We start from the raw sequence: 25404 nt of genomic DNA on the forward strand, positions 1-25404 counted from the left end.
TCCTGAAAAGGAAACTCAGTTAATGTTACAGTGGACAAAATTGTTAAGCTGCCGTCTTGCTCTTTTTTCGACTCACGAGCTAGTACTTGTGATGTACTTTTATTTCCCCTGTTGAGATCAAAGAATTTCTTATAAAAAGTCTTTAAACAAATCAAATATCTCTTTTTATTAAAAAAAGAAATATTCCACATTTAGCTAGACCAGTATTTTTGGTTCGAATAACAGAACTTCAAATCAACTGATCTTATGCGCGCTGTGTTATATGAGTGTGTAGTGTATCTACCACTACAAAAATATAATTCCAATTCACAAACTTTGTTAACTCAATTCTACGATGGTGTACCTACCTACCTTTCCATAGACGAAGGTTGACATTGTCGATATCAACTCTCCCGACATTGGTGACCCGGATGTGATGTGAACATGCCTACCTTGACAGAAACTCCCTCTACGATATGAGCGCGCTTATCTTGGCATTAAAGCCCTCTTCGATCGGAACGCGCCTACTTCGATGGATGGGACACATTACGGTTATCATTAACACCTAATATCTTAATACACCTAAAGTACGGTTATCTTAATACACCTCTCCTGGCTTCTCACAAAACAGCATTGAATCAACTAGTGGAATCCAGGTACCGAATTCTATCGCAGCTATAATTCTGGTCGTCGAGTACTGTATTGTCTGTAACAACTCTCCCCCACAAGTGTAAAGTGCACCAAAATTTTCATCTTTCCATTTTTCTTAAAAGAAAACCCCTGCCTACGCAAAGCAAACTTTTCCTATAAAACATTGTGGGCAATGAAAATATTAAAGGCAAGTCACCCCCAAAGGGTTTTCTTGAAGAAACGTTAAAGGAAACTCAACACAGGCTTTAATCTCTATGAGTGACCATTACCTGCACATGCAAATAGTAAATCATCAGTGCTGTATTACCAGCATATGAGTAGTAAGAAATGAGACGAGGAATGCTGCATGCTACATTATTTGAAGGGTTATTTTATTTCAGAGTATTAGATATATGTAGTTTAATATTTTAATTATTTACGAAAATAAGTGCATTATTACTTTTATTTTTCTGCAGGCAAGTGAAAAAAAAGAAGTTTTTAAAAAGGGGGGGGGGCAAAAAGTTATTTTTCTTTCTTTCTTTTTTCAAATCTAGCCTTACCGGCCCTACGCAGCCGCTTACCAGGCTTACACCTAAATGATGTCTACTGCAGTGTATCTACCACTACAAAAATACAATTCCAATTCACAAGTGTATAAGACATGTAAAATCGATTCTATGTAGGGTACCTTTTCATAGATGAAGGTTGACATAGTCGATTAATACTCTCCCCACATTGGTGACCCGGACGTGATGTGAACATGCCTACCTTGACAGTAACTCCCTCTACGATATGAGCCCGCCTATCTTGGCAATAACGTCCACTTCGATCTGAACACGGCTACTTTGATGATGGTCCACATTGAATTGTTGACTTGCTACTGCGACATTATTCGCCTCCTCGTGCTGTTGCTACTCAGTCTTGATCACGCACAACGTTGGCCTGTATGCACTCGACTGCTAATGGCAACACGAGAGCGACCACAAAAGTGAACTTAATACAGTTCTCACGATCAGCACTCAAAAATTACGGTGATCTTAATACAACTCTCCCGGCTTCTCACAAAACAGCGATGAATCAACTAGTGGTATCCGCTCATCGAATTCTGGTGGGGGAGTACTATAGTGTACTACAAAAATACAATTCCAATTCACTAGTATATAAGACATGTATATAAGACATGTCTACTCGATTCTATGTAGATACATGTCGACTAGATTCCTTTTCATAAATGAAGGTTGACATTGTCGAAAACCACTCTCCCCACATCTACTTCAAATTCCGGATATCCACACACTAGGTTGGAGTTAAATTTTCGAATTAGATGCCCCTAAAAAAAGGATCCAATTAAAGAAAGAAAAATATAAATTGGAAATACATACGTTTGTAAAATTATAAATCCATTGTAAAATTCATTCTGATATAAGTGGAATTCAACGGTTAAAAAATTTATTATTATCCTACTAAATTTCAATTGTGCACTGTATTTAAATTTCTTACTGTAAAGAATATTTAGATAGTAACTTTCTTACTAAATTTTACTTGAAAATCATAGGTTATTATTTTTTTTTTATGAAATATTTTCTATAAGCAAAATGTTTAATATTTGGAATAACTATTTTTGATAAATAATATCTATCGCAATTTTATTTATCTCTCCGATTTATTCACAAATATTAAATGCATCTAAAAATTACGGGCCTTGTAATTTTTATAATTTAAAAATAATGAAAGTTGCAAATTAAATATAAATATAAAACATAACAGCTTTAAAGCATGCATCAAAAATTTTTCTAAAAAAAAAATGCAGTAGATTTTAATCTTCTTAAGAGCATGGAAAACATTTCATATTGGAAAATTTCTGAAACACAAACTTAAATATTAATCAATTTTAAACGGAATTTTTTTTCTTCTTAGAAATTTAACTGACCGATTCTACTAGCTTTGAAACAAGAACCAGATCGAATAGTAATAGGACATCTCGTTTAGACTGTTCTGTCAAAGCTGTCATCATCTGCTAGACTTATTAAAGGCCAATAACATCCCTTTCACAGAGCACGTGATACCTCACACCCAATAGGAAGGCTCCGTTTTTTCATATGGCATTAACCTCCAAGCGAATGAATTATGAGACCGACAACAGTTTCGTCGTCTCATATACTGATAGTAATCCTCTCATCCGATGCCTCTTGGCTCAAGGCGTTATGCGGCTAATTAAGTTATATTAATCGTCATAATTAATCCATCCCCGAATTAAGCCTACTAGGATATTCTTTCTACTTCTTAAATCGAATTGTTATAGGTAAGCGAAAATTTCCTCATTGAAATGTAAATATGTTTCTTTTGAAATCACACCTTATCAAAAATAGTGATAAAAACATTCCATAGTTGCATTCCTTTTTATTAATAACGCGATTATTATACATATGTTGGATATATGATGTGTTTTGCTGTATTTTACTTAAAGTTATTTGTGTACTTTTTGTTTTAAATTATAATTGCCAGCTCGTTTTCCCCCGTCATCGCTATCCGGTTTGGCGACCAATTTTTTTTTTTATCTATAATTATTGTTCATTTCCGCGTTTCGAGATTTTTTCTGAGCCTAGAATTGTACAGCTGAATTTCTACTAGGTAGAGTTTTTCCTAGTATTATGTAAAAGAAAAAATAATAGTTCTAATAATCAATAAGAGATCTCTGATTTGCGATTGCTATGGCGGCTCTCTGTAACGTGGCAAGTCGAAGGCCTATGCACTGGCCTTGGCCACGTTGGACTATATGTGGGTGCGACCAGCTGGTTGATTGGAATGTGAATTGCTTATGAGATCTGTGCTTTCAATTTAAGTTGTATTATTTAATGGATGCTGTGTCATTATTTCATCCAATTTCTTTCGTTATTTCAAAACCGGAGTATTAATCGGTATTTGACAGGGGGCATCCGGGAGGGAAGGGGGAGCAGTTTGTTTACATAACACTTTGTCTAGATCACTTATTTCCCCCTCTTGAATTATTGATGACTTATTAGCTTTTTATGGTTAGAAATATTTTCATGTCATAAGTATTGTTATTCTATCCATCCCTTTCCTAAAATAAATCTTTTTTGAATGTTTGTGATAATTCAGTGTATCTTCACATTTTTTCAGGTCTCCTGATATGATATTGAGTAATGCATATTGTATATACGTGTTAGACTAGTTTTTCAAATATGGTTTAACTTGTGCTAATTTGTATTTTAGAAATTTTGTTCTGTAGGTCAACATTGATAATAAGTGTAAAAAGTTTGCCTGGTTTGCTTACTTGCCTTTTTATTGACTGGTTTTATGAACACGAACTGAATAAGTTAAAAATAAGGGTCGCTTATTATTTATCTATGAAACACTAGCTGGTATATTATCTCCCACTATTAATAATAATAATATGAGCTATCTTAAGTGGCTATTGATAAAAATGTTATATTTTGTTGCTCTGCTTTAATCCATCTTGCACTCAAACAGCCATATTTGTGTAAAATTGGGGTATATTTCCATGTTCTGATCTGTCGCATCAACTACAATCGCCAAGTTATCAAATCCATTTTTAATTTGCAAATTTTGAAAAAAGAAGGGAAAAAAAAACCTGCAGATATGTTTGCCTGAGGTGGCTACGTGTTGTACTTTTCAAGTTGGTCCCTTTCTGTGATGTTTTTTTTAGTTTCTCGCTGGCCACAGCCTAGAGTTGTCCAGACTTAGCAATTATTCTGCCACAGATCACGATACGGAAATCTCCCCTATAATTGCCTCTTTCAATTCTGCTTTAAACTACTCTAGCTGTGCTGAAAAGTTTTAAATTTCTTTAAATACAGCTTTTGTGATTTCCACAAGATTAAGGAAACCTGAAAATGTCACTTCAGGAAAGGTTAATATTTTATAGTTATACCCATATTCAAATTCTAGAAATATCTCGCAGCAAACTTTATTAATAATAAATATTCAAATGCACTGTAATATAATAATCAGAACCCATTGCCTGGGGCAGATATGCATAAAAAATGCAGATGCTGTTAGCAGAACATTTCTCACAATGTAAAATTTTACAATATTACTCATTATATAAGAATAGAATAGAAAAGGTCCAATATGTATTTGACTTTTAGTCACCGAAAATTGAATGGCAGCTGAGATTTTTATAAAAATATTAAATGTAAGAGGGTTCTGAGTAAGAGGCAAGCATTCTGAGCAAGCTGAGTAAGAAATGTAAGAGGCAAGCATTCATCAGTGTTCTCCCTAAGTGTTTTTTGAAGGGCCACTTTTCCTTTCATGCACCCCTTCACCCTTCTTTTTTCTGCACAGTTTTTGTTTTTTAGAATGCTTTTAATCATTTTTTATTAACTATAAATTAACTGCAATAACTAATGAAAATTACTTTTTGAATTGCAGACATAAATTATGTAAGTAATATAAAAATTGTTGAGGATCAAATGCAGCTATTTTATAATATTCATTTAGCTAAATTTTTCCGGTGTTAAGTGAGTGCCCTTTTGAAAGTTTTTTTGTGATCCATTGTCTGAGGATGGTTGTGCATGCCTGCCAAGTGTCCAGTTTTTTAACGAAGACTCATGTAATTTATGACTATCTCCTGTTTACCCATATATTGTGAAATTTCTCCGTATTTGTTGCAGAGATTTAAAAAAACAAATTTGCGATAAATTATTTGCTGATTGCAAAAATGCTTCTCTTATTTCTCAACAGATAGTGCTATAGTCTGTACTGCAGTATGTTGAATGTTAATAGTTTAAGGCCGGGATAGCCTGTTTCGCAGGGTAGGGTACTTGGCCCATGCCCAAGAGGTTATGGGTTCGATCCCCGCCAGCCGGATACTCCCCGTGTACTAAATGGTGTCTGATGCACTTTAAATCTGTCGAGTCACAAAGTCCTCCATGTTCCCATAACGAATCATACCTCTGGGGGTACTGATCCAGAAGTTTCCTTGTATTCTGGAGTGGTTCAAAATTGCAAGGATATTGAGTTGAACTTTAGTTAAAGTGGCCACACTTCCCGATTTTGGCGGGACAGTCCCGCTTTTTGGTCGACTGTCCCGTGTCCCGCCGATTTTTAAAATTGTCCCGCTTTTTAGAAAATGACGTCGTTTCTTATTTTAAATGTACTGTAAAAATATATTACCTATTATTTATTAAGTATTATGGCGAATATAAAGAAATAAAAAATGCATGCCGAGTAAACTAAATTACGCAATGTGTCGAGTTAGATTTATTCGGTGGTGTTCGATCATTGTTGTTACGTCTCGGTTTAATTCAGATAAGTGCGCACTGCCGTTAGACAGTGCGGTTTGCTGTTTTCAATTTGACATTCGGTTTTACTCATTATTTGATTGATAAAGGTAGACCAATAGTCGCCACAACATAACAGTCAATAAGGTAAAATTTAATTACTCTGTTTTAGCCTTTGTAGTAATTTTTTTATTTATTTCTAGTATTTACCCACAGAATAAGAGATGAATTAAAAAAGCGAATGCAAATTTAATGAAGAGCTAAGCAGAGAATTTCCATTTATTAAAAAAACCAAAATAGACTATATGGTGCGGTGTGATTAATCAGTGTTTTCACTACAGTGCGAGAATCTTGCTTATTTTTTACTTTTCTCGCATTAAAAAATTATTAACTCGAGAAGATCGCACACTCTATTAATCAATTTCAAAGAGTGCGAATTTTGGAAAAATTTCGTCTTCTGCCATTTTGAATAGAATCCGTTTAACTTCTCTTCCTTGATCTTTCATTATTTTCTACATCGATGCTTGTTATACAGCTTCCCTATTTACCAGTATTGTTTCAAACAGGTGCAAACAGCAGAACATAATCCCCCCCCGAATGTCGGAACACATTTCTCTGCAACCACGTGTTCACCGAAGGCAAGATTTCTTCATGTAAGACATTTAAATTTTTTTCAATGCTACAAATTTACTTAGTGATTCCAAATTGTTCAGCATCTGTTGCAACGTCATTTAGCACTCAAAACCGAATTAAGACAAAATATCGTATACAAATGACTGATAAACATTTGAGCAACCTAATGAGAGAATCTGATGAAAAAGTAGATATAGAACATTTTCCATATGATGATGCAGCAAAAATATTCAATGCTTTAAAAGTTAGGAGATGTTAAAAATGTATTATAATTGAAGAAATATTTTTTTACAAGTCTAATCGTGTTTTTTTAATTTTTAGAAATTTTACTTAACTTTTTGAGATCTCACCCTATTTTTGAGAAAGGGTGAGAAATTCTCTCTTTTTTTTTCTGTAATGAAAACACTGGATTAATGCAATGCTCAATTCTCGGTTTCACATGGTGGATAAAACAATATTACTAAACATCTAGCGACAAAGAGGCACGAAAGATTTTTGAATAATACCGCTTCCTGGTCTAAAACGGAACAGTTCTTTCGCAGTGCTAGCGTTGACAGCGTGGAAAAACAGTTAGCGTTAGCGGAAGGGCTATTTGCTTTCCACACCATAAACCACAATCAAAGTTTCGGATCAATAGATTCTACGTCGCAAATGATCGAAACATTATACAACAAAAAAATTCCATATGCAAGGACAAAAACTGAAGCAATTATTTGTAATGTTTTTTCACCATATTCGTTTTCACAATTGCAGAAAGAATTAGAAAAATTCGCATTTATATCTATATATTCTGATGCTTCCAACCACAAAGATTTAAAATTATTTCCCACAATTGTTAGATTTTGTGATCCAGAAACAGGAATTAAAATTGGAATATTAGATTTTGTTTCATTGCCAGGTGAAACTTCACAAATAATTTTTGATTCAATAAGTACTGTTTTAAAAAAGAATAATTTGAACAATAAAATTATTGCCTATTGTGCGGATTACACTAACGTAAATTTTGGTGGAAGAAGAGGCATCAATAACGTTTTTATGAAACTTAACGAACATTTGAACCAAAAGTTTATTGGAGATAGGTTGTGCAGCGCACATTCTACATAATACTATTCAAACAGCATCTGACTTACTTCCAGTTGATGTTGAAAATATTATTGCAAAAATTTATTCATATTTTTATATACATACTATGCGTGTTGAAAGATTGAAGGATTTTTGTGAAAGCGCAGAAATCGAATATAAAAAAATTCTTGGTTACTGCAAAACACTATGGCTAGCTCTTTTACCAGGTGTAGAAAATATTTAAAAAATATACGAACCATTAAAATAATACTTTTTATCACAAGATAAATGTCCAAGAATATTGTAGCTCTTTTTTTGAAATGACACATCCCAAATTTGGCTTCAGTTCATCCACAACACATTATTTCGCAATGCTGTGAAAATTATTGAAGGGGACGAAATTTTTATTACGGAAGTGTCAATTCAAATCAATAATTTAGAAACAAAATTACGAGAAAGAATTGATAACGATTATGTTCCTATCAGCCCAGGTTTAAGGCAGTCGCTCTCTTTAGACTTGTAACAGGCCATGACTGTCTGGCCAAACACCTTTTAAGTATAAACATTTTTGACTGTCCTAAATGCAAGCTCTGTCGTCTTGGGGAGGACATGGACTGGCTCCATATTTCCGTCTGTCCTGCGCTCATATCCACTACTTTGTGTGGACGCTACTGGGAGGCTAGGGCCCGTATGGGCTAAGCATGTCACCATTCAATTCTATTTATCTCTTTTTGCCTTGTTTTTCTTGTTATTTTATCCTTTTTGTTCTTTTAAATTGGCCTGCCATTGGAAATAATAAAAAAAAATGTTCCTTTAATTATTCAAAAAGACATCACTAGGTTGAAAGAACAAGGTGCCATTTTGGGTGACATTAAAAAAAGAGATTTTATGAGAATATGTGGAAAAATCTTTAATATATTAGTAACCATTTTCCGAAAAATAATATTTGCGAAGATGATCTTTTTGATGAGGTGTCATTGGTAAAAAGATATGTTACAGATGAAAAAATTAAATGTTGGTTGTTTGCAAATGTGGAAACAGACAAAAAATGGACGGAGTTATTCCTTCATTTTAAACAATAATATTCCTTATCAAACTATTTTGAAAATTGTAGAATTCGCGCTCTCCCTTCCAGGAACAAATGCAGCAACAGAACCTGTTTTTTCTAGTATCAATAAACTATGGACAGCTGAAAAAGCGCAGTTGAACATTAAAACTGTAAAATCTATAGTAAGTGTAAAATATGATTTGACCAATTCATGTGAAATATTTCACGACTTTTTAATAAATGATCCGAATCTATTGCGAAGTATTCAGTCGGAACAAAAATATGACCGTGAAAGAAAATCATAATTTTTTAAAAATAAAAAATTTCATTTAATTAAAAATCATGATGTTCAAATTATTATTTTTTACAAATATTTTTATAGTTACCAATAATTAGTAATAAATATACTTTTGTACAAGTATATGAATGTATACAATAAAATATATATAACTAAATTGTGATTCTGATTTCATCCCATTTGTCCCACTTTGTCTCAATGAAAATGTGGTCACTTTAACATTAGTAGTCGTAAACACAAAATTGGGTCTGATGTTTCACAACAGTTATAAAAAATAAAAAAATTGCTTAAGTAATTATAAATAATGGTTTAAAAAATCTTCATTAGTTTAAGATTTATAGACCTATTTTTTACTTCGTTCTTGTATTATTTGCAATTTTGACTTGTGTATCGAAACTTTACTCGTAGCCTAAGAAATTGTTGCTAGTTAAATCTTCCTTATTTTATTTCTCCAATGTTAGCAGGTATGGTTGTGCATTCCTGCTTTGCATATATAGACTATATATAAGGCTTGAAATTAATGGTGGTTCTCTGAAACCTCATATGAAACTCATTTTTCATATGAGGTTTCATATGATTTGTCTCACACCTCCCTAAAATAATACTCAGTGGCATCCTGTCGCACTGCATAAATAATTTGATAAAGAATTTCTCATTTTTTTGCTGACTTTATCATTTAAAGCTTTTTTTCGCCTTCTGCTCAACGAGATTGATAATTAGGTTTTATCATTCCAAAACTATCAAGTAAATCAAAATTTTAATATTGTAGAAGTGGGTTAAACAGTTTAAAACATCAACATCATAGATTGTAGCTCTCCGTCTACGGCTTTATATATTTGTTAGGAATTAGCATATAGTTCTTGTTGACACTAATCATTTATAAGAGTCTTTGCGAATGTGCATTCTCGTTGCATCCGTTTAAGCCATTTGCATAAAAATTACCTTAATTGAAATTCAGCTGTACTTTCAAATTTGATTAGTGCAAAGTTTACGTGAGTTTGGTTGTATCAGGATGTACCTAAAGAAAATTTTAAATAAAACAAGAATATTTTTGAGAAAAACTATTTCTTTCAATATTTAAAAGAAACAGTAATAATGAGAACTTTTTACTAATTTTTGAGGCTCCACAGAAATTGTGGGCCCTTGCCTCGTGGGCCTAGACGATAATCAGGCACTGAGTTTGCAATGAAATGTCATTGCTTGTGAAATTTATAGAAATGAACTAAAAGAGAACAAAAATCAAGTTTAATAGGAAGGAAATAATTTCAAAATGATAGTGGCATCCAATAATCAGTGGGATCCTGACGCAACTTTCAATGTAAAGAGACTGTGTGCTTTTAGATTTTTATTTTCATTTTTATGTTATGTTAAATTCAAATAATTAAAAGTATCTCTTTTTCTGCAAATATGTTATTAAGTTTACCGATAAAAATATTCAGTGCTTAGAACAAATAATGTTAGAACAAATAGTGACTAAATATGTGTGCAACCCTTAGTTAATCTACCTGCTGTGGCCTTTCACTCAAAAAAATTGTGAACCCCTAAGTTACGCATTAGCAATATAACTAAACTACTGGCCCTTTGGACTAGTGATATCCTATGTCATTTTTGCGCCAATAGCCCATTGTGCAGCTCTAGTGCGACGTAAATTAACAACAACAACCTATCTCGTTTTGTTTTTGTATTTCATTAATTTTTATATTTATTTTTAGGTAATTAGCTTAGAATTAAAAGTATAATGGAAATCGCATCAGCTTTGTCTACCGGACTTGTGTCTCTTCCTGTCATAACAAGTATTGCTGGAGGGTTCTTTGTCATAGTGTTAGTTGCTATTATTTATAAGTTTAGCATTCAAGAAAAATCGTTTGAGGATGCTATTGAGGAGCAGAAGAGGCGTAAGCTCGAGGAAGAGCAGCAGCAGAAGCTGAAGAAAGCAAAAAAGGAAAAAGTTTTTAAACGTAGCTGGGCAAACAAGAAAAAAGAGAAAGCCGAAAGAGATACTACTCCGGATATAACTCCCGTAGAAGAGAAAAGAGAGATCCCGCAAATCGAGATAATCGAGCCCAAAGAGAGCAAACCTGTTAAGCAAAAAAACAAAAAGTCAAGTCCAGCTTCTAATCAGATTTCTAATTCAGTTGAGAAACAAGAGAATGCAGTCATTCCTGATAAGTCTGTTGTACAAGAGAAGAAGAAAGAAATTTCCGTTCCTGATAAAAAGAAAGAATCTCCTGCCGCTACTGAAAAGAAGGAATCTGTGAGTGAAAAGAAGAGAGAAAATAATCCTGTTCAGGAAAAGAAGAAAGATGTTCAAGAAAAGAAAAAAGAAGTGATCATTGTAGAAAAAAAGAAAGAAGAGAAAGAAGTTGAAAAGATAAAAACTGATGTCCTGAAAAGCAAAGAAAATGTATCTGCTACTCTTGCGAGTACTTCTAATAAAAAGAAAAAGAAGGAACAATCTGAAAAAAGTAAGTTAATTTTAAAGGCTAAAATTATTCCAAGATTTCTTACTTGAAGAAGTTTTTAAGTTAGTTTACGCAAATTCATTATTTTTATCCTCTTATATCTTCAGATATTGTTGTGTGCTTAAAGTTAATTAAATTTTGAAATTTTTTAAGTATTTTTATTGTTTTTTAAATAATTTTTAGAGATGTTATCCTATTCATGTTTATCTCTTGTTTATATATTTTTAGTCACTGGTGTAGAGGCGTTAACTGCTGGTAAACTGTTCTCTCTTATTAAAGAAGCTGCTCTGGATGCTGATGAAGTTCAAAATTTAATTGATATTTTGCTAAATAAACAAAAGGATTCTGCTAACTGGACCAAAGTAAATATATGTTATTTTTATTTATCTTTGTATTACTTTATCAAAGAAGCATAGTTCAAATAAAATGATAACTATGAAAGCTATCTGATACCCATGATGTGTCTTTAAATTCTATTTGTATCAAAACATGGCATATTAATTGCAAATTGTGCCTGATTATAGGTACATCTTTTAGCAGCTAAAATTCTTTAAGATACAATTGAGAAGACATTAAAATGATTAATAAATTTTTGTTTAGCAATGACTTTCTAAGAATGCAGGGCTGCAAAAAACCCACCTACCCAGAAAAACCCGGGCGGGTTTTACTGGGTAAAACTCACTCTGAAAAAACGAGTAAAACCAGAGTTTGAAAATATCCGTTTTTTTTTTTTTATTTTGAAAAAGTCCCCACCCCGCCTGGATTTTATTGAAAAAACACCGAGAAAATTGGGATTTTTCATTTAGTAAACATTAACTTTAAAGTTTTACTGTGTAAATAATTTTGTTTATTAAATAGTGTTGTATAAGCTTAAAAATAGAAATAAATCCAAACAATAATATATAATACATATAACAAAATTGAGATAAGTTTAAATAACACATTGCCACTAATACATATTTGAATCTTCTTTACTGTTAAAGACATAAGGTTTCACAATTTTTAACTCAAGCTTTATAAAGTATAAATTTATAACTATAAATGTAATATAAAAGTAACAAGTTTATTAATCTTTTTGTTTTCATTCACATTTATTTACTATATTTATTAAGCATTATAAATTTATAATCAGTAAAAGCTAAAATTTCATCTGACTTTTGCCTTTAAANTAACTCAAGAGTTATAAAATATAAATGCAGTAATATAAAAGTAACAAGTTTATTAATCTTTTTGTTTTCACACACATTTATTTACTATATTTATTAAGCATATGTATATTATCTATTATAAATTTATAATCAGTAAAAACTAAAATTTCATCTGACTTTTAACTTTAATAAAAATAAAACTGAAATAAATATTTAATTATCTTCCATATTTTTTTAATAAGATCAATAGAAAGTGAAATTAAAATGACGAATAATTATAATGAGTATCAGTTATTTGTCCCATTTTTTTTTAAATATTTAATGTGCAGAAAAAGGTTTCATTTTTAGATAAATAATTTTAACTTTATATTTTTAATTTCAAAAAACCAATTAATCTTTAAAATCATGAAAAAAGCATAGATAAAAAGTTTTAACTTATTTTTTTAAAATGAGAAAATAAAACTTTAAATTTGTTAATGTAATAAAAAGTAAAAAAAAAATTTTAAGCGGGTTTTTTCCTAGAAAAAACCCACGTTAAGATTTCAATAGTAATATAAAATTATAGATTAAAGTTTCTTATACTTTAAAAACATTAAAAACTTAATCTTATATAGCACACAACTCTATTTGAAAAATTTATGCTACACAATAAATTATATAAAATTAAATGTGCCTCAATACGTTTTAATGAAAACAGTTTTTTTTAAAAGAAACCCCCACTTAGTGTTCCAAATGTATTTTTTCATGGGTTTTTTCAAAGTGGGCCAACTTGGTGAACCCTGTGTAAAACCCACCCTAAAGTGGGTGTTACTGGCTTTTTCCAAAATTGATTTTTTTTTATACTTTGTTATATTAAAGAGCTGTTCTATTGAAATATATATGTAGTCTAGCCTAAAAAAAGGAACCTATTGTGAAAAAACTAACAACAATCAGAAGAGAAAAATTATAACCCAACCGGGTTTGGTTTTTCTGGGAAAACCCTGGTTTTTTGCTACCTTGTAAGAATGGCTTAAATTTTATTAGTATAATTCCTGAAAATTCAAAGTTTTTCACTTCTACTTTTTTTTAATAAAGAAAATATAATTACTTTTACTTTTTATTAAATTTAAGTAAAATTAAGTATTAAAATAATAAAATTTGATTATGTCTTTTAATATGAGTATAGTATAAAGTATAGTTTGAATATAATAAAACCTAATTATTATTAAATTAATATGAATATAATAAAACCTAATTATTATCTTTTAATTTAATAATAATTAGGTTTTACTAAACTCATTTACATTAAATATTCAAAGCTACAGGTATTTTTAGTTTTTCAGAAATTCTTTGAATTGTTCCTTCTTATTTTGAAGTAATTTAAAAATGATATATTAAATAAATAGCTTAAAAGTTAATACTATAATTTAAACTAGATTGCATTTATAAACAGTTTTAAAAATTGATTAAATACTTTATTTTTATACTTGAGAAGCGGGCATAAATAACACGAAAGCAAAAAATGATTACTCATTTAAAAACAATCTAAATTCTGTGAATTTGTTTGTAATTTAAATGGAAACTTGACTGAATTTTGGAGTTGACATTTGAATAAAGAATTCTATGCAGATCCTAACTTGCAAAATATGATATAGAATTAAAATATTTTACTTTTGTGTCGGATGTAATTCCTTAAAGTTGAATATAAATTGAAATTAACAATAACATTTTTAAATACTGAAAATTACTTTAATTTTTTTTTTAAAAATCTTAATACTATAAATTTTTTTTTCCCACTAAGGAGTTTCTTTAAATTTAAATTGTCTTCAATTTCCTGTTGAGATGGTAGATCAATGTGTTTTTTAACATTTTCCATATTATAAAAGTTAATTGAAAAATGACTAATTGTAATTGTGCTGCATATATTAACAGTGTTAATACAACTAACCCTAGCAACAATTTTACATTGGCCCCGCTTCGTCTCAAAATTGACTCAATATTAGTTCTATATGAGCATGTACGGAGGGAATGATATTAAGATGTCTAGATTTTTTAATATTGGTCCTATATAGGGCCACTATACGATCAATATAGGGCCTATATTGGATGAATAATGTAATGAAAATAAAATAGTGTTTGAATCTAACAACTCTATATAGGGCTGATATTGGTTGTAAAGTGGATGTAAAATTTACAGGTGAATCAAACAGTTCTATATAGGGCCAGTATCGGAAAATAACTATAAACTACATAATATAAGCTACATACTACTAATAACTATATCTACTAATATAAACTACACATTTTTCTCTTATTTTGATAATGAGTGAGTATTATGTTTTGAACTGTACACATTAAATATAAGTATGAGTGGATAATTCAAAAATTGTTGAGGATCAAATTTAGTTATAATTATTACATATTTGATAAATTTTTAGGGTGTTAGGCGAGTGCCCTTTCAAAACTCGAAGTGCTTTTTTCTGTGAGGAAGCACCCAGCCTTTTTTATTCTTATGGAGAACTCTGCTAATTGATAGATTTAAAGTTGTTTTTCAAAAAATTGAAATTGAGTTGCTTACCTCAGAATAATTATAGTAAAATAAATAACAAATAAGACTTAATTTAACAGTTTTAATTTAAATAACTTAATATACAACGTAGCTAAGCAACTTTTATTAGGTTACTGAGATGAAATACATTATTCAAAATTAACCTAAAAGAATATTTAAATGGTTTTTATTTATATTTCACTTCATTTTATAAAGAAAAAGCAAAAGGAAAACAATTGTGACAAAAGCAGTGGTGTTTGAAGTAAAAATAATTAATTTACAAATAAAATATTTATTATTTTCAAATTTGAAATAGACTACACAAATGCTTAGTTGCAAACTTGTACAGCCATTGGGGGAAATAATTTTCTTAGTGATAGCAACATTATCTTTTTGGCATTTTAAATCTTGAGGTTAAAAGTTTCAAATAATTTCAACCACAGCAAGTCAATAATTTAACAAAATTATGCAGATAAAATTTATTTGTCGGCTAATTATGCTTTTAGATGTCTTATTTTTATTATTTTAAACTTTTAATTAATTTTATTATATTTTTGTTCTGATGTAATTTTTTTTATTTTTTTAACAAATGTTAAAATGCATCAAATTATAAATCCTGAATCAGCTTTTTCTTATATTTTAAAAATCTAAACGTGTATTTATCTCAAATTTTGTTCTTGTGTTTACTAAGCAAACATAACTAGTCTGAATTTATTTTCAGAAAAATGACCAGCTAGCCAATACAAAAAAAGACCTCCAAGAGAAAGAACAGCAATTGGATCTTGAACATAGCCAAAAGCAAGCCGTTGTTCTTAAGTTGAAAGATGTCAGAGAAGAGTACAACCAGTTCAAAGCAAAAGCTACTGCTCACGAAAAAAGCTTGCAGGAAAAAATGACAAAGCATCAACAAGAGGTTCAAAATCTCAGTTCTCGTATAAAACAACTACAAGAGCAATTGGCTGCAGAAAAAGAAAAGAATAATCAGGTATTTTGCTTGTCCTTTAAGTTTATACTCTTAAAATTGGTATTCTAGTAATCATTCCTTATTTTCCATTTTTTTTCCTAAATAGGAAACAAATATTTGGATGAACATGATATTTGCTTATTATTCAGTATTTAACTATCTTATCTTTTCTTAGCAATTACTATTTTATGTGAGAAATTCTGTTATATATTTTTTAAGCAGAGTTGGGAAAATTTAGGACAGACTGGATTATTATGCGTTTTGAAACAGGGTTTAATCCGTCTTTGCCCAAAACCCCATTGTCCAAAACCCCATTGTCCAAAACTGTCTAAAACCCTTTTACTCATATTGTGTCATAATTTAAAAAAAAAATTGTGAAAAAAAATTTTTTGAACAAGAAACACAATGAAGACAATTTTTTGTTTTGTTACAAAGGTTAATTATTATTTTTAATATTGCATTATTTATCCATATGTGAAAACATAATTTATCAGTATTAAAAGCATATATTCATATTTAAGGGATAATGTATTCACTTTTGTTGTTCAATGAATTGTGGAGCTTCGAAAATTATAAATTTCTTCCTGTTATGTTATTTTCTTTTGATAAGTTTAAGCAAATTGTATAAAAAGTATCAAATATTTATTAATATATGTAGTTATGTGTTACACATATAAAATTTTTACCTTTTACCAATGTTCAAGTTTCTGGACACTTTAAGACAGTTCAGGACAATTTAAGATAGTTAAAGACAGTAAAACCCATGTGTCCTGTCCAAAACCAGTTTAGGACGTCCAAAACCCCAACCCTATTTTTAATAGTATAAAAGTAAAGACTTTATAGATGGCTCTGGGAATCATGCATGTCAACTTAGTTCAGAGAAGATTGGTCTTGTTATAATTTAGTTTTGTTTTAATTTATGGTTCATTTTAAGCTAACAATTAATATATTTTGACATTAGCACTGATCATGTAATAAAAATAAGGATATATAAGGGGCCGTTCAAAAAGTACGTACATCACGAAAGGGGGGGAGGGGTTTTACTATTTTGTACGATGGGGAGGGGGGGAGGTATTATTCAAACTACGTACATTATAACCATACACCAAATTTAAATTTGACCTTTTCCTACACACGTATTATGCATATGTTTGTTCTTTTATTTTTTTTTTCACACGGCGACCACTTGTTAGATTGAGTAAATCAGTTCTCAAAATAAGTTGTCTCGCAAAATAAAAAATTGCAAGCACCAAACTTTCCCCGATTGGTGGTATTTCTTCGTTGGGTGTTATTGTTTAAATAATTTAAATGAATAAATTATTTTAAATAAATATTTAATTTTATTAAAAACATAATTATTTTAGTTTTTATCAAAAAGGGGGGTAGACTAATAAAATGTACGTACTCGAAGGGGGGGGGAGTACGACCTTATGTACGGTAATGTACGAAGGGGGGGGGAGGGGTTTAAAATTTCTCCATTTTTGTGTACGTACTTTTTGAATGGCCCCTAATTAGATCGTATAGTAATCTGAACAACTAACTAGAGTAAAATTTGCGTTGCGAGTAAATTAAACAAAATTTATGAAAATGACTTAATATTCAAGTATATTGCTTTGTGATTTTACATTAGAAAATAATTGTTTCATGCTCTACGTTTAACATCAATTGCCATTCTCCGACATGCTCATGCAGACCTGCCACGCGCCCCGAGGTCAAATAATAATTTTAATCAATTTGGTCATGCTGTAATTTTGACTAGAATTAATTTTAATTTAAATTATTTTACCCAATCTCATAAAATAATGAATTATTTAGAGGGATTAAACACAATCTTTGAGGTTTATGGTACCAGGCTGCACATGTACTATCACTTTTTTTATAGTTTAAAAATAATGGTATAAAACATAGTCTATAATGAAAGACAAATTAGTATGTTAAGCAGAAATATATTAAAACAAAAATCTTGACTACATTTGAACTATTTACATAAACTCATCGTACTTAATCCAATAATTCGAACACATTATTTAGAACAATAAAAATTTGGTGCTGCACCTACTTAACTAAAAAGACAATATTAAAAATTTGACAGAATATTTTAGGAAAACACTTAGTATATTTTAACGAAGTTTGGCTGGGTTTTTTTGGGAGTAAAAAAGATTCATCACGCACATGCTGGGTAAATGAATGGTGTAATTATTAGTTAATGAACATAATTTAAGTTGACCTTATTCGGCTATATTATTTTACATATTAATTTCTTTAAAGTGCATCGCCAAGCTATAAAAAATTATTAAAATTTAAAATTCAATAAAAAAATTACTTATCAAATATTATAATTTGATCACATTTAATTTATATTCAATTAAATGAATGTATTAAATTTAAAATTTTTTTGTTTGTTAAAATTTTGTAGCATGTTTAACATTGTATATTCTGATTTTTTACTATTTCTTTTCAGAATGACAAACAAAGTGAGGAAAAAGACCTTACTCTGAAAAATAGTGAAGAAGAGAAAGCTAAGTTGCAACAGAAATTGAAAAAGCTGGAGACAGAGTAAGATAACCACAAAGTGTATCTGAATAACTTTTATACTCTTTCAGTTTATTTGAACAAAATGCCTCTCATTTTTATTAAGTTCATTTTTAATTTGCAGAAAATACAACATTTCTGAAAAAAATAAATTTAAAATCTTCCGAACAGTTTTTTAAAAAAAAAACATTCAGTTAGTAGCCCTCATTAACCGCTTCCTTGATTATCCAGAGTTCGTAAATTTGGCAAATCAAAAATCATAAATTTGCCGAATGAAATTGTGTTTGGCAAAAGTGTTGGAGATTATTTTTTTTTTCGCACTGTAAAAAAATTTAAATTGTGTCAAAATTGATTTTTCCAAACAAATCAATATTTTTTATTCAGTTACGGTAATTTTCGATAGATGCACTGCATAACTAATTAGAATTGGATCTAAATAATATAAGCCTGTAACAAACTACCGTGAAATAGTTTTCTATGGAAAAAAAAATAATCATAAAAATTGTTTATATTTGCATTTGGCGAAGAATTTCGAAAATTTGCGAATACTTTTGATGTTTGGCAAACTTATTTGCTAATAATTTGAAATTCTTAGCATGAGCCCTGGTTATGCTATACACTATACATTTGCAGTTACATTGTTTTGTTAAACTTATACTAATGCATGATGTTATCCTCTGAAATATAAGAACTTCGTGATTGGATTTCCATTTTAACCTCTTTCCTGATTTTCCCGAGTTAATTCGGATATGCATATATTGCAAATATTTATTATCCCAAGAAAACTAAGGCGTAGCAGAATTTGTAAGTTTGTTTTATCGCATTTTTGCTCTACTGGAAGCAAACAATACATAATCTGGTGTGTTTGGAAATTTGCCAAATTTTGTTTGGGAGTATTGCTGTTGGATTGTGGGACTGCACACTTAGTGTGATTGCATATACGGTGATCACTGAATTTACATAGGGAAAAAAAAAGAATAAACAAAAATGGCGTATCACTTCACTAGTGTTTGGAAATTATCACTTTTTTCATTTGCTCGAGATAACTTGGGATAGTAAACTGGTGGTAAATTGTATAAATTTTACACATAAAAAAAATTTCTAAATTGCACTTAAATCTTGTGTATTATGTTTTGCTTTAGTTCCTTGTATTTATTAATAAAATGAAAATTTTTTAATTTTTTGCATTAAAAAAAAATTGGTTAGAGAAGCAGTTAATAGCATATTGAGTATTATAATGTTTACAGTAATTTAATGGCATTCAATTGTCAGGAAAAATGACAGAAAGGATTTTTAATTCTTTAGATTTTCACTTTCATATTCTTCTGCTTTTAGGCTGTCAGTTTTATTTCATGTTATTAAGAAGACTTTTTAAAGGAGCTCAGACTGAATAATTAACTTTGAAAAAAGCAGATGAATTAAGAGCATCCTTAAATACCTACTTGCCTTTAAAATAGCTTTCTCCGAAATTATTTTGTCTATTATTTAGATTTATTTTAATGAAAAATCATACCTTTAATCACAAAAATAATTAACACTAGTTGATTCTTCTTTTTTCTTTCATCCTAATTTCTATGGAACTTGCTTATAAAAATAAAATTGAAATGTATATGATAATAGGGGTTTTGCCCCTATACATGGCAATATTCAGCTTTTAATTACAGAATTAAACTTTTATTCTAAAATCTATTAAGGCTTAAGTCAATTTCAGAATCAATCAAAAGTATACTATTTTACTAATAACATAAAAATATACATATAATTATGCTATGATTTGCATGACAAATTTTTTATGTTTCAATTGCAAAAACAGTCACTAATATTTATAGTTTGGTTGACTTATAAATAATCTTGTTATTTTGGAAATAGGTCGAATAGTGGGGCAGCATCTAAGAATGATTTTGAGGCCATGAAAAAGTCTAGAGAGGAACTACAGAAAGTACACAATCTTTTGATTGAGCAACATACTCAGCTTGTTAATTCTCACAAAAAGGATTTGTTGAGTGTTGAAAAGAAATTGTCTGCCTCTGAAAAGCAATTAGAAGAAATCAGTGCCAAAAAAGCTAATTTGGAAGATTCTCTGAAAACTGAACAGGTAAGGCTGTAACTATGGATTAACCATCAAATTTTGTGATGTAGCAATCACATCTTAAAATAATTAAAATTATTAATTATCCTTGGTAGTAACAGATTTACATAACTACAGATTTTTCATAGAATTGCATAGTGAAGCTATCATATACGAAAATAGCAGAATCTGCTGATTAACCATGGAGTTAAGTTTGGCTTCAATCAGTTCTTTGTCTGGCTGTTTTTGTCATGATGAGCAATGAATGTTAAAATTTAAATATGTTTTAGCGATTTTTATTTTTAGACTCTTTATTTATATTCATTGATAAATATTTGCTCTCATTTAGTGAACTTTTAACAAAATATTCAATTTGCACGCCGTGACAGTATCACGGCTACATTGTCGCAGAACTTAGAGTTCTTGCAAAAAGATTTTTCTTTTGGGAAGTAAAAAATATTAGTTTGCTTTTCAGCAGAAATTTTCACGCAAAATTTGAATTGATCGCACAGTTAAATAATCACTTTTTGAAGCGCTCAGTTTATGGCGATATCGTAAATTCATTTTGATTGCATTTTCGACAGTTATATTGACATTGATTTTCACATGGCTTTCAGATATCTGGATATATTTCAGGATATATGGAAAATTCGAATTGTGCATTTGATTATTTCCTTTAAGGCAATCATTTTATCGATTTTTTTTTTGGCAGTTATTGCATTTGATTTCTACAAGGTTTTTGAAATCAATCAATCAACAAACATATCTTGAAATGAAACGTTGCATTTGAGTAACACCTTTCTGAAGAGTTCAATTCATGTGATTTTGTCGTCGATCTGTTTTTCATTATTTATTGCTACAGATTTCCTGATGTTTAATTTTTTTGATGTGATATGATGATTTGCAAAATGCGATGAAGAAAACAAATTATGCACCCCTTCAACAAAATATCGCCCATAATATTAGAATAAAAAAAATATCAGATATTCAATTAAAAAAATTATATTATTTTTGTAAACACAGCTTTTTTGTTACCTTTAATTCGTAACTTACATCTTTGTTATTATTGAAAGTATCTTGCAGGAAGATATTAGTGCTATAAAGTTTTGTTGTAGAATTCTGCCCCTGGGAATTTACATTGAGTCAGTTATCCTATATTTGTATTAAGTCAGTTCTTTTACTTTAATTCACTGTAGTGATTGAAAAAAAGCTTTTCGACTTGTACAGACTTAATTTGCTTACAGTTTAAGAAATTTAAATTAACTATGAAATAACATTTTTAGTTATTTAAACAAATTGAAAGTTAGTGGACACTTTTATTGCACCTGGAAAAGTTTTCTCTGAAGAATTATTTTTATTTAAATTGAATGTTAAGAAATGAATCATTTAACTATATTTTTGGTTTAATATATAGTCAAACCCCGTTATAGTGAACTCCCAGATATAGTGAATGAAATGTTCACTCTCGTGCCTTGCTATACACATATAATGTTATTTTTTGTGGATATAGGGGAACCAAAAGAAAAGAGGAAATTGGATATTATGAACTTTTTTCTGTCTTCCACTGATTTCCATTCTTTGGTAATTTTGAAATTTCTACATAAAATACACCGATTTTTAAAATCTATTGCGTGGAATGTAGCCATAAGCATTTTTTCTTGTTTGCTTTTTCTGTTTCAGTTTCCCTTCCCTAAATAAAGGTCATCCTTAAATCTTTTGTACGTAAGACGAAGAGTCATAAAAATTAAAAGTTAACTAATTTTTTGTCACTACATATTGTTTTTTAATCATTTTTCTTATTATGGATCATTTATTTAAATAATGTGTAATAAAAAGGAGCAGCTCAGAAAAAATGAGTTAATTTTTTTTTTTTTTGCAGTACGAATATACTGAACTCTTGGTTGTAGTGAACAGAAATTTTGTTTCCTAGAACAGTGTTCCCCAACCCCTGGTCCGCTGATCAAATGATACCGGGCCGCCCATTTCATTGAAACTGAATTTAAATTCCTAGGTTTATACCCTGAATTAAAAATATTTGAGTTCCATTAATTTTTTAATGTTTTAAAAAGTAAAAAAGAAGGAAACCACAGCAACTATTTTCTCTTTCATTTAGTTTTAATTAAAATAAAAATCAATCATCCTAAATGTAAATATCATAAGTAAATCACGAAAGTGCGGCGTGAAATTGAAACTAATGAAGAACTTCGTCTTCTCTCTCGATCGTGACTAAGTGATTTAACGTTCTAGTAAGTTAAAATGTTAAATCACTTTATATTTATTTTTTGGTGTGACTGTATTTTATTTTGAAGGCATGTTTAAATACACTTAAACTAAAATTAATAAATCAAAATTATCTAAAATATAAACAATCAACGCCCCCGCCGGTGGGCCGTGATAAAATTATCAAACGTTGACAGGTCCGCGTTGATAAAAAGGTTGGGGAACGCTGTCCTATAGAGGGGTTAGACTGTATATGGAATATTTTTTTGACCATAATGCAGTTAGAATACTTCTGAGGGCTTCAGAAGTACTTCTAGGAGATTTTATGTTTATCTGAGAAATATAAATATGTGCTCTTGAGTGATGTGTTTTGCCAGGAATAAATATCACTAATGGGTTGGGGTTTTGCACGTCCTAAACTGGTTTTCGACAGGACACCCGAGTTTTACTCTCCTAAAGTGACTAAAACTGTCCTAAAGTGTCAAAAACCTTGAACATTGGTAAAAGGAAAAAATTCTTTATGTGTAACACATAATAATTACATAAATTAATGAATATTTGACACTTTTTATGTAATTTGCTTTAGCTTATTAAAAAGAAAATAATATAATAGGAAAAGATTTATAACTTTTGAAGCTCCACAATTCATTGAACAACGAGCGAAAACCTTAATCTTTAATTATGAATAAATAATTTTAATACTGATAAATTATGTTTTTGCATAAGGATAAACAATGCAAAATCAAAATAATAATAATGTTTTTGAATTAAACAAAGATTTGTCTTCATTTCGTTAATTGTTCAAAAATTAACCTTTTATTTTTCACAATAATTGTTTCAAATTGTGACATAATTTGAATAAAAGGGCTTTGGACAAAGGGGTTTTGAACTGGACAGTTTAAAGCCTGGTTTTTAAACCGCGAATTAATCCATTCTCTCCTAATCCTTGCCCACTTTGGTCACTAATAAACAGAAAGATTGGTGATGAGAAAACACGGAGAGAGCCCAGATAAACAGGTGCTTTTCCATGGTTAACTGATGCACTGTAGTTAAAGTAGTTAATAGTAAGTAGTTAAAGCAGAATTTTATAACATGTTGATGAGGTTATTTTAATATTTTTTATTACAGTTGTGTTATTGTCATGGTTGTCTAATTTATGTTAATTTTTTTTTTAAACATTTATTCAACTTTTAAGAAATGTTCATTTTTCTATCGTTTAGAAACGATGTGCTGATCTTGATGCTCAAGTGAAGAAGGTGAATCAACTACAGACAGAATTGAATAACTTGCAAGCTGAGAATGAAAGACTTACAGAGCAACTTGTTTCAACCAAAGAAAGGGTTGCCGGAGATGGGCAGGAAATTGTTCACCAAAATGGAGAAATGAATGGAAAGGTTCTACTCATATTTCTCACATTTAAAATTTTGCATAATTTTAATCTAAAATTAATGTAGAAGTGGCGGGATTTTTTAACATCGTGCGTAGCGTTTTTGAAAAGTTCTTATTTTCATTAGATGTTTTTAAAAAGTGCTTAATTTTTTCTTTTCGAAGATGAGATTTTTTCACTTTACCATGTCCATTTTTGCCACGAATTATACAAATACCTACTTTTCACAATGTTCTATTCAGTGTTTTCACAATTCATTCAACCACAATCTATTTTGGCACACCGTTGGTCCATTGCGTATGAAAGCGCCTATCATTTTACATGTTAGATTAAATACTTGCGAGTCCGCATGTGCGTCAACTGAGCTGTGTTCGGTGAGATTTTTGCACTCTCATGTGTGCAACTCTGCTGCATTTTGCAAGATATTCTAAATTTCTGGCTTCATTTCTCCCTCCCCCTCCTCTGAAATTAAATTGAAGAATCTCACTCTTTTTATGGTGGTTAAAATAATCAAGAAAAGAGTTCTTTGTCAGAAACTAGTTCTTTTATCATGATCAAGTAAATTCTTTGAAAATTATTTTGCATTTTGTTATTGTATATAGTGCATAAAAATATATTTTTTAGTGTTTAAAAAGTATTTAAAAGGTTCTTTATTTTTGCTTAAATATTTGGCTACACAACCTGTTCTAGTTCTATTAAAATCAGTACCTTGTAATTAATTTGCCTTCGTGACTTCCATTTCTGTTAGAAGGAAGTCTGTTATTTTTTGCTAGGAAAATTTAATTTTGTTGTGCCTATGGAATCTGAAGAATGCCTCACGAAGTTTGCCAAAGAATATTTATCAATGGAAGCAGTTAATATTTTAGAATGAAATGTTGCAGGTACAAGTACATACTTGCCAACTTTTAATCCTATCGAAGATGAATTTCCCCTGTGGTATTAACCCAATAACGATCGGTTAATTTTCAAGAAAACGGTCATAAAAGTGCCTATTTTTTTGGCTTTTGCATTTGTATTATGTATTTGATTAGTGGTGCAACTAGTTTAAAGTAAACTAATTATCTACAATTACCTTGAAAATATCCTGGTACTGCCACTGGTGTGCAAAATAAGAAATAAAATGTTTTCCGGGCAAAAGAAATGAATTAGTTTTATTCTTATTAGCGCGTTATTACTGAACAT

General features: G+C 30.0%; 1 protein-coding gene across 5 annotated transcripts in view; it reads left to right on the forward strand.

The window, feature by feature from the left end:
* Positions 1–2661: 2661 nt before the first annotated feature.
* Positions 2662–25404, forward strand: part of LOC107441706 (ribosome-binding protein 1) — a 50175-nt gene continuing 27432 nt past the window's right edge. For 2 of the 5 annotated variants that reach the window (XM_043055029.2, XM_043055027.2), the window contains exons 1-7: positions 2662–2911; positions 10627–11379; positions 11605–11738; positions 15773–16036; positions 18477–18571; positions 20417–20642; positions 24056–24229. In XM_043055029.2, the coding sequence (XP_042910963.1) occupies positions 10653–11379; positions 11605–11738; positions 15773–16036; positions 18477–18571; positions 20417–20642; positions 24056–24229 (1620 nt within the window). In that variant the 5' untranslated portion in view covers positions 2662–2911; positions 10627–10652. Of the gene's footprint in view, positions 2912–2959; positions 3241–3348; positions 3642–10626; positions 11380–11604; positions 11739–15772; positions 16037–18476; positions 18572–20416; positions 20643–24055; positions 24230–25404 lie in introns of those variants that run through there. The other 3 variants (XM_043055028.2, XM_071182886.1, XM_071182885.1) reach the window with 3 other exon arrangements.

This window comes from Parasteatoda tepidariorum, chromosome 6 (assembly GCF_043381705.1).
Source record: "Parasteatoda tepidariorum isolate YZ-2023 chromosome 6, CAS_Ptep_4.0, whole genome shotgun sequence".
NCBI lineage: Eukaryota > Metazoa > Arthropoda > Arachnida > Araneae > Theridiidae > Parasteatoda > Parasteatoda tepidariorum.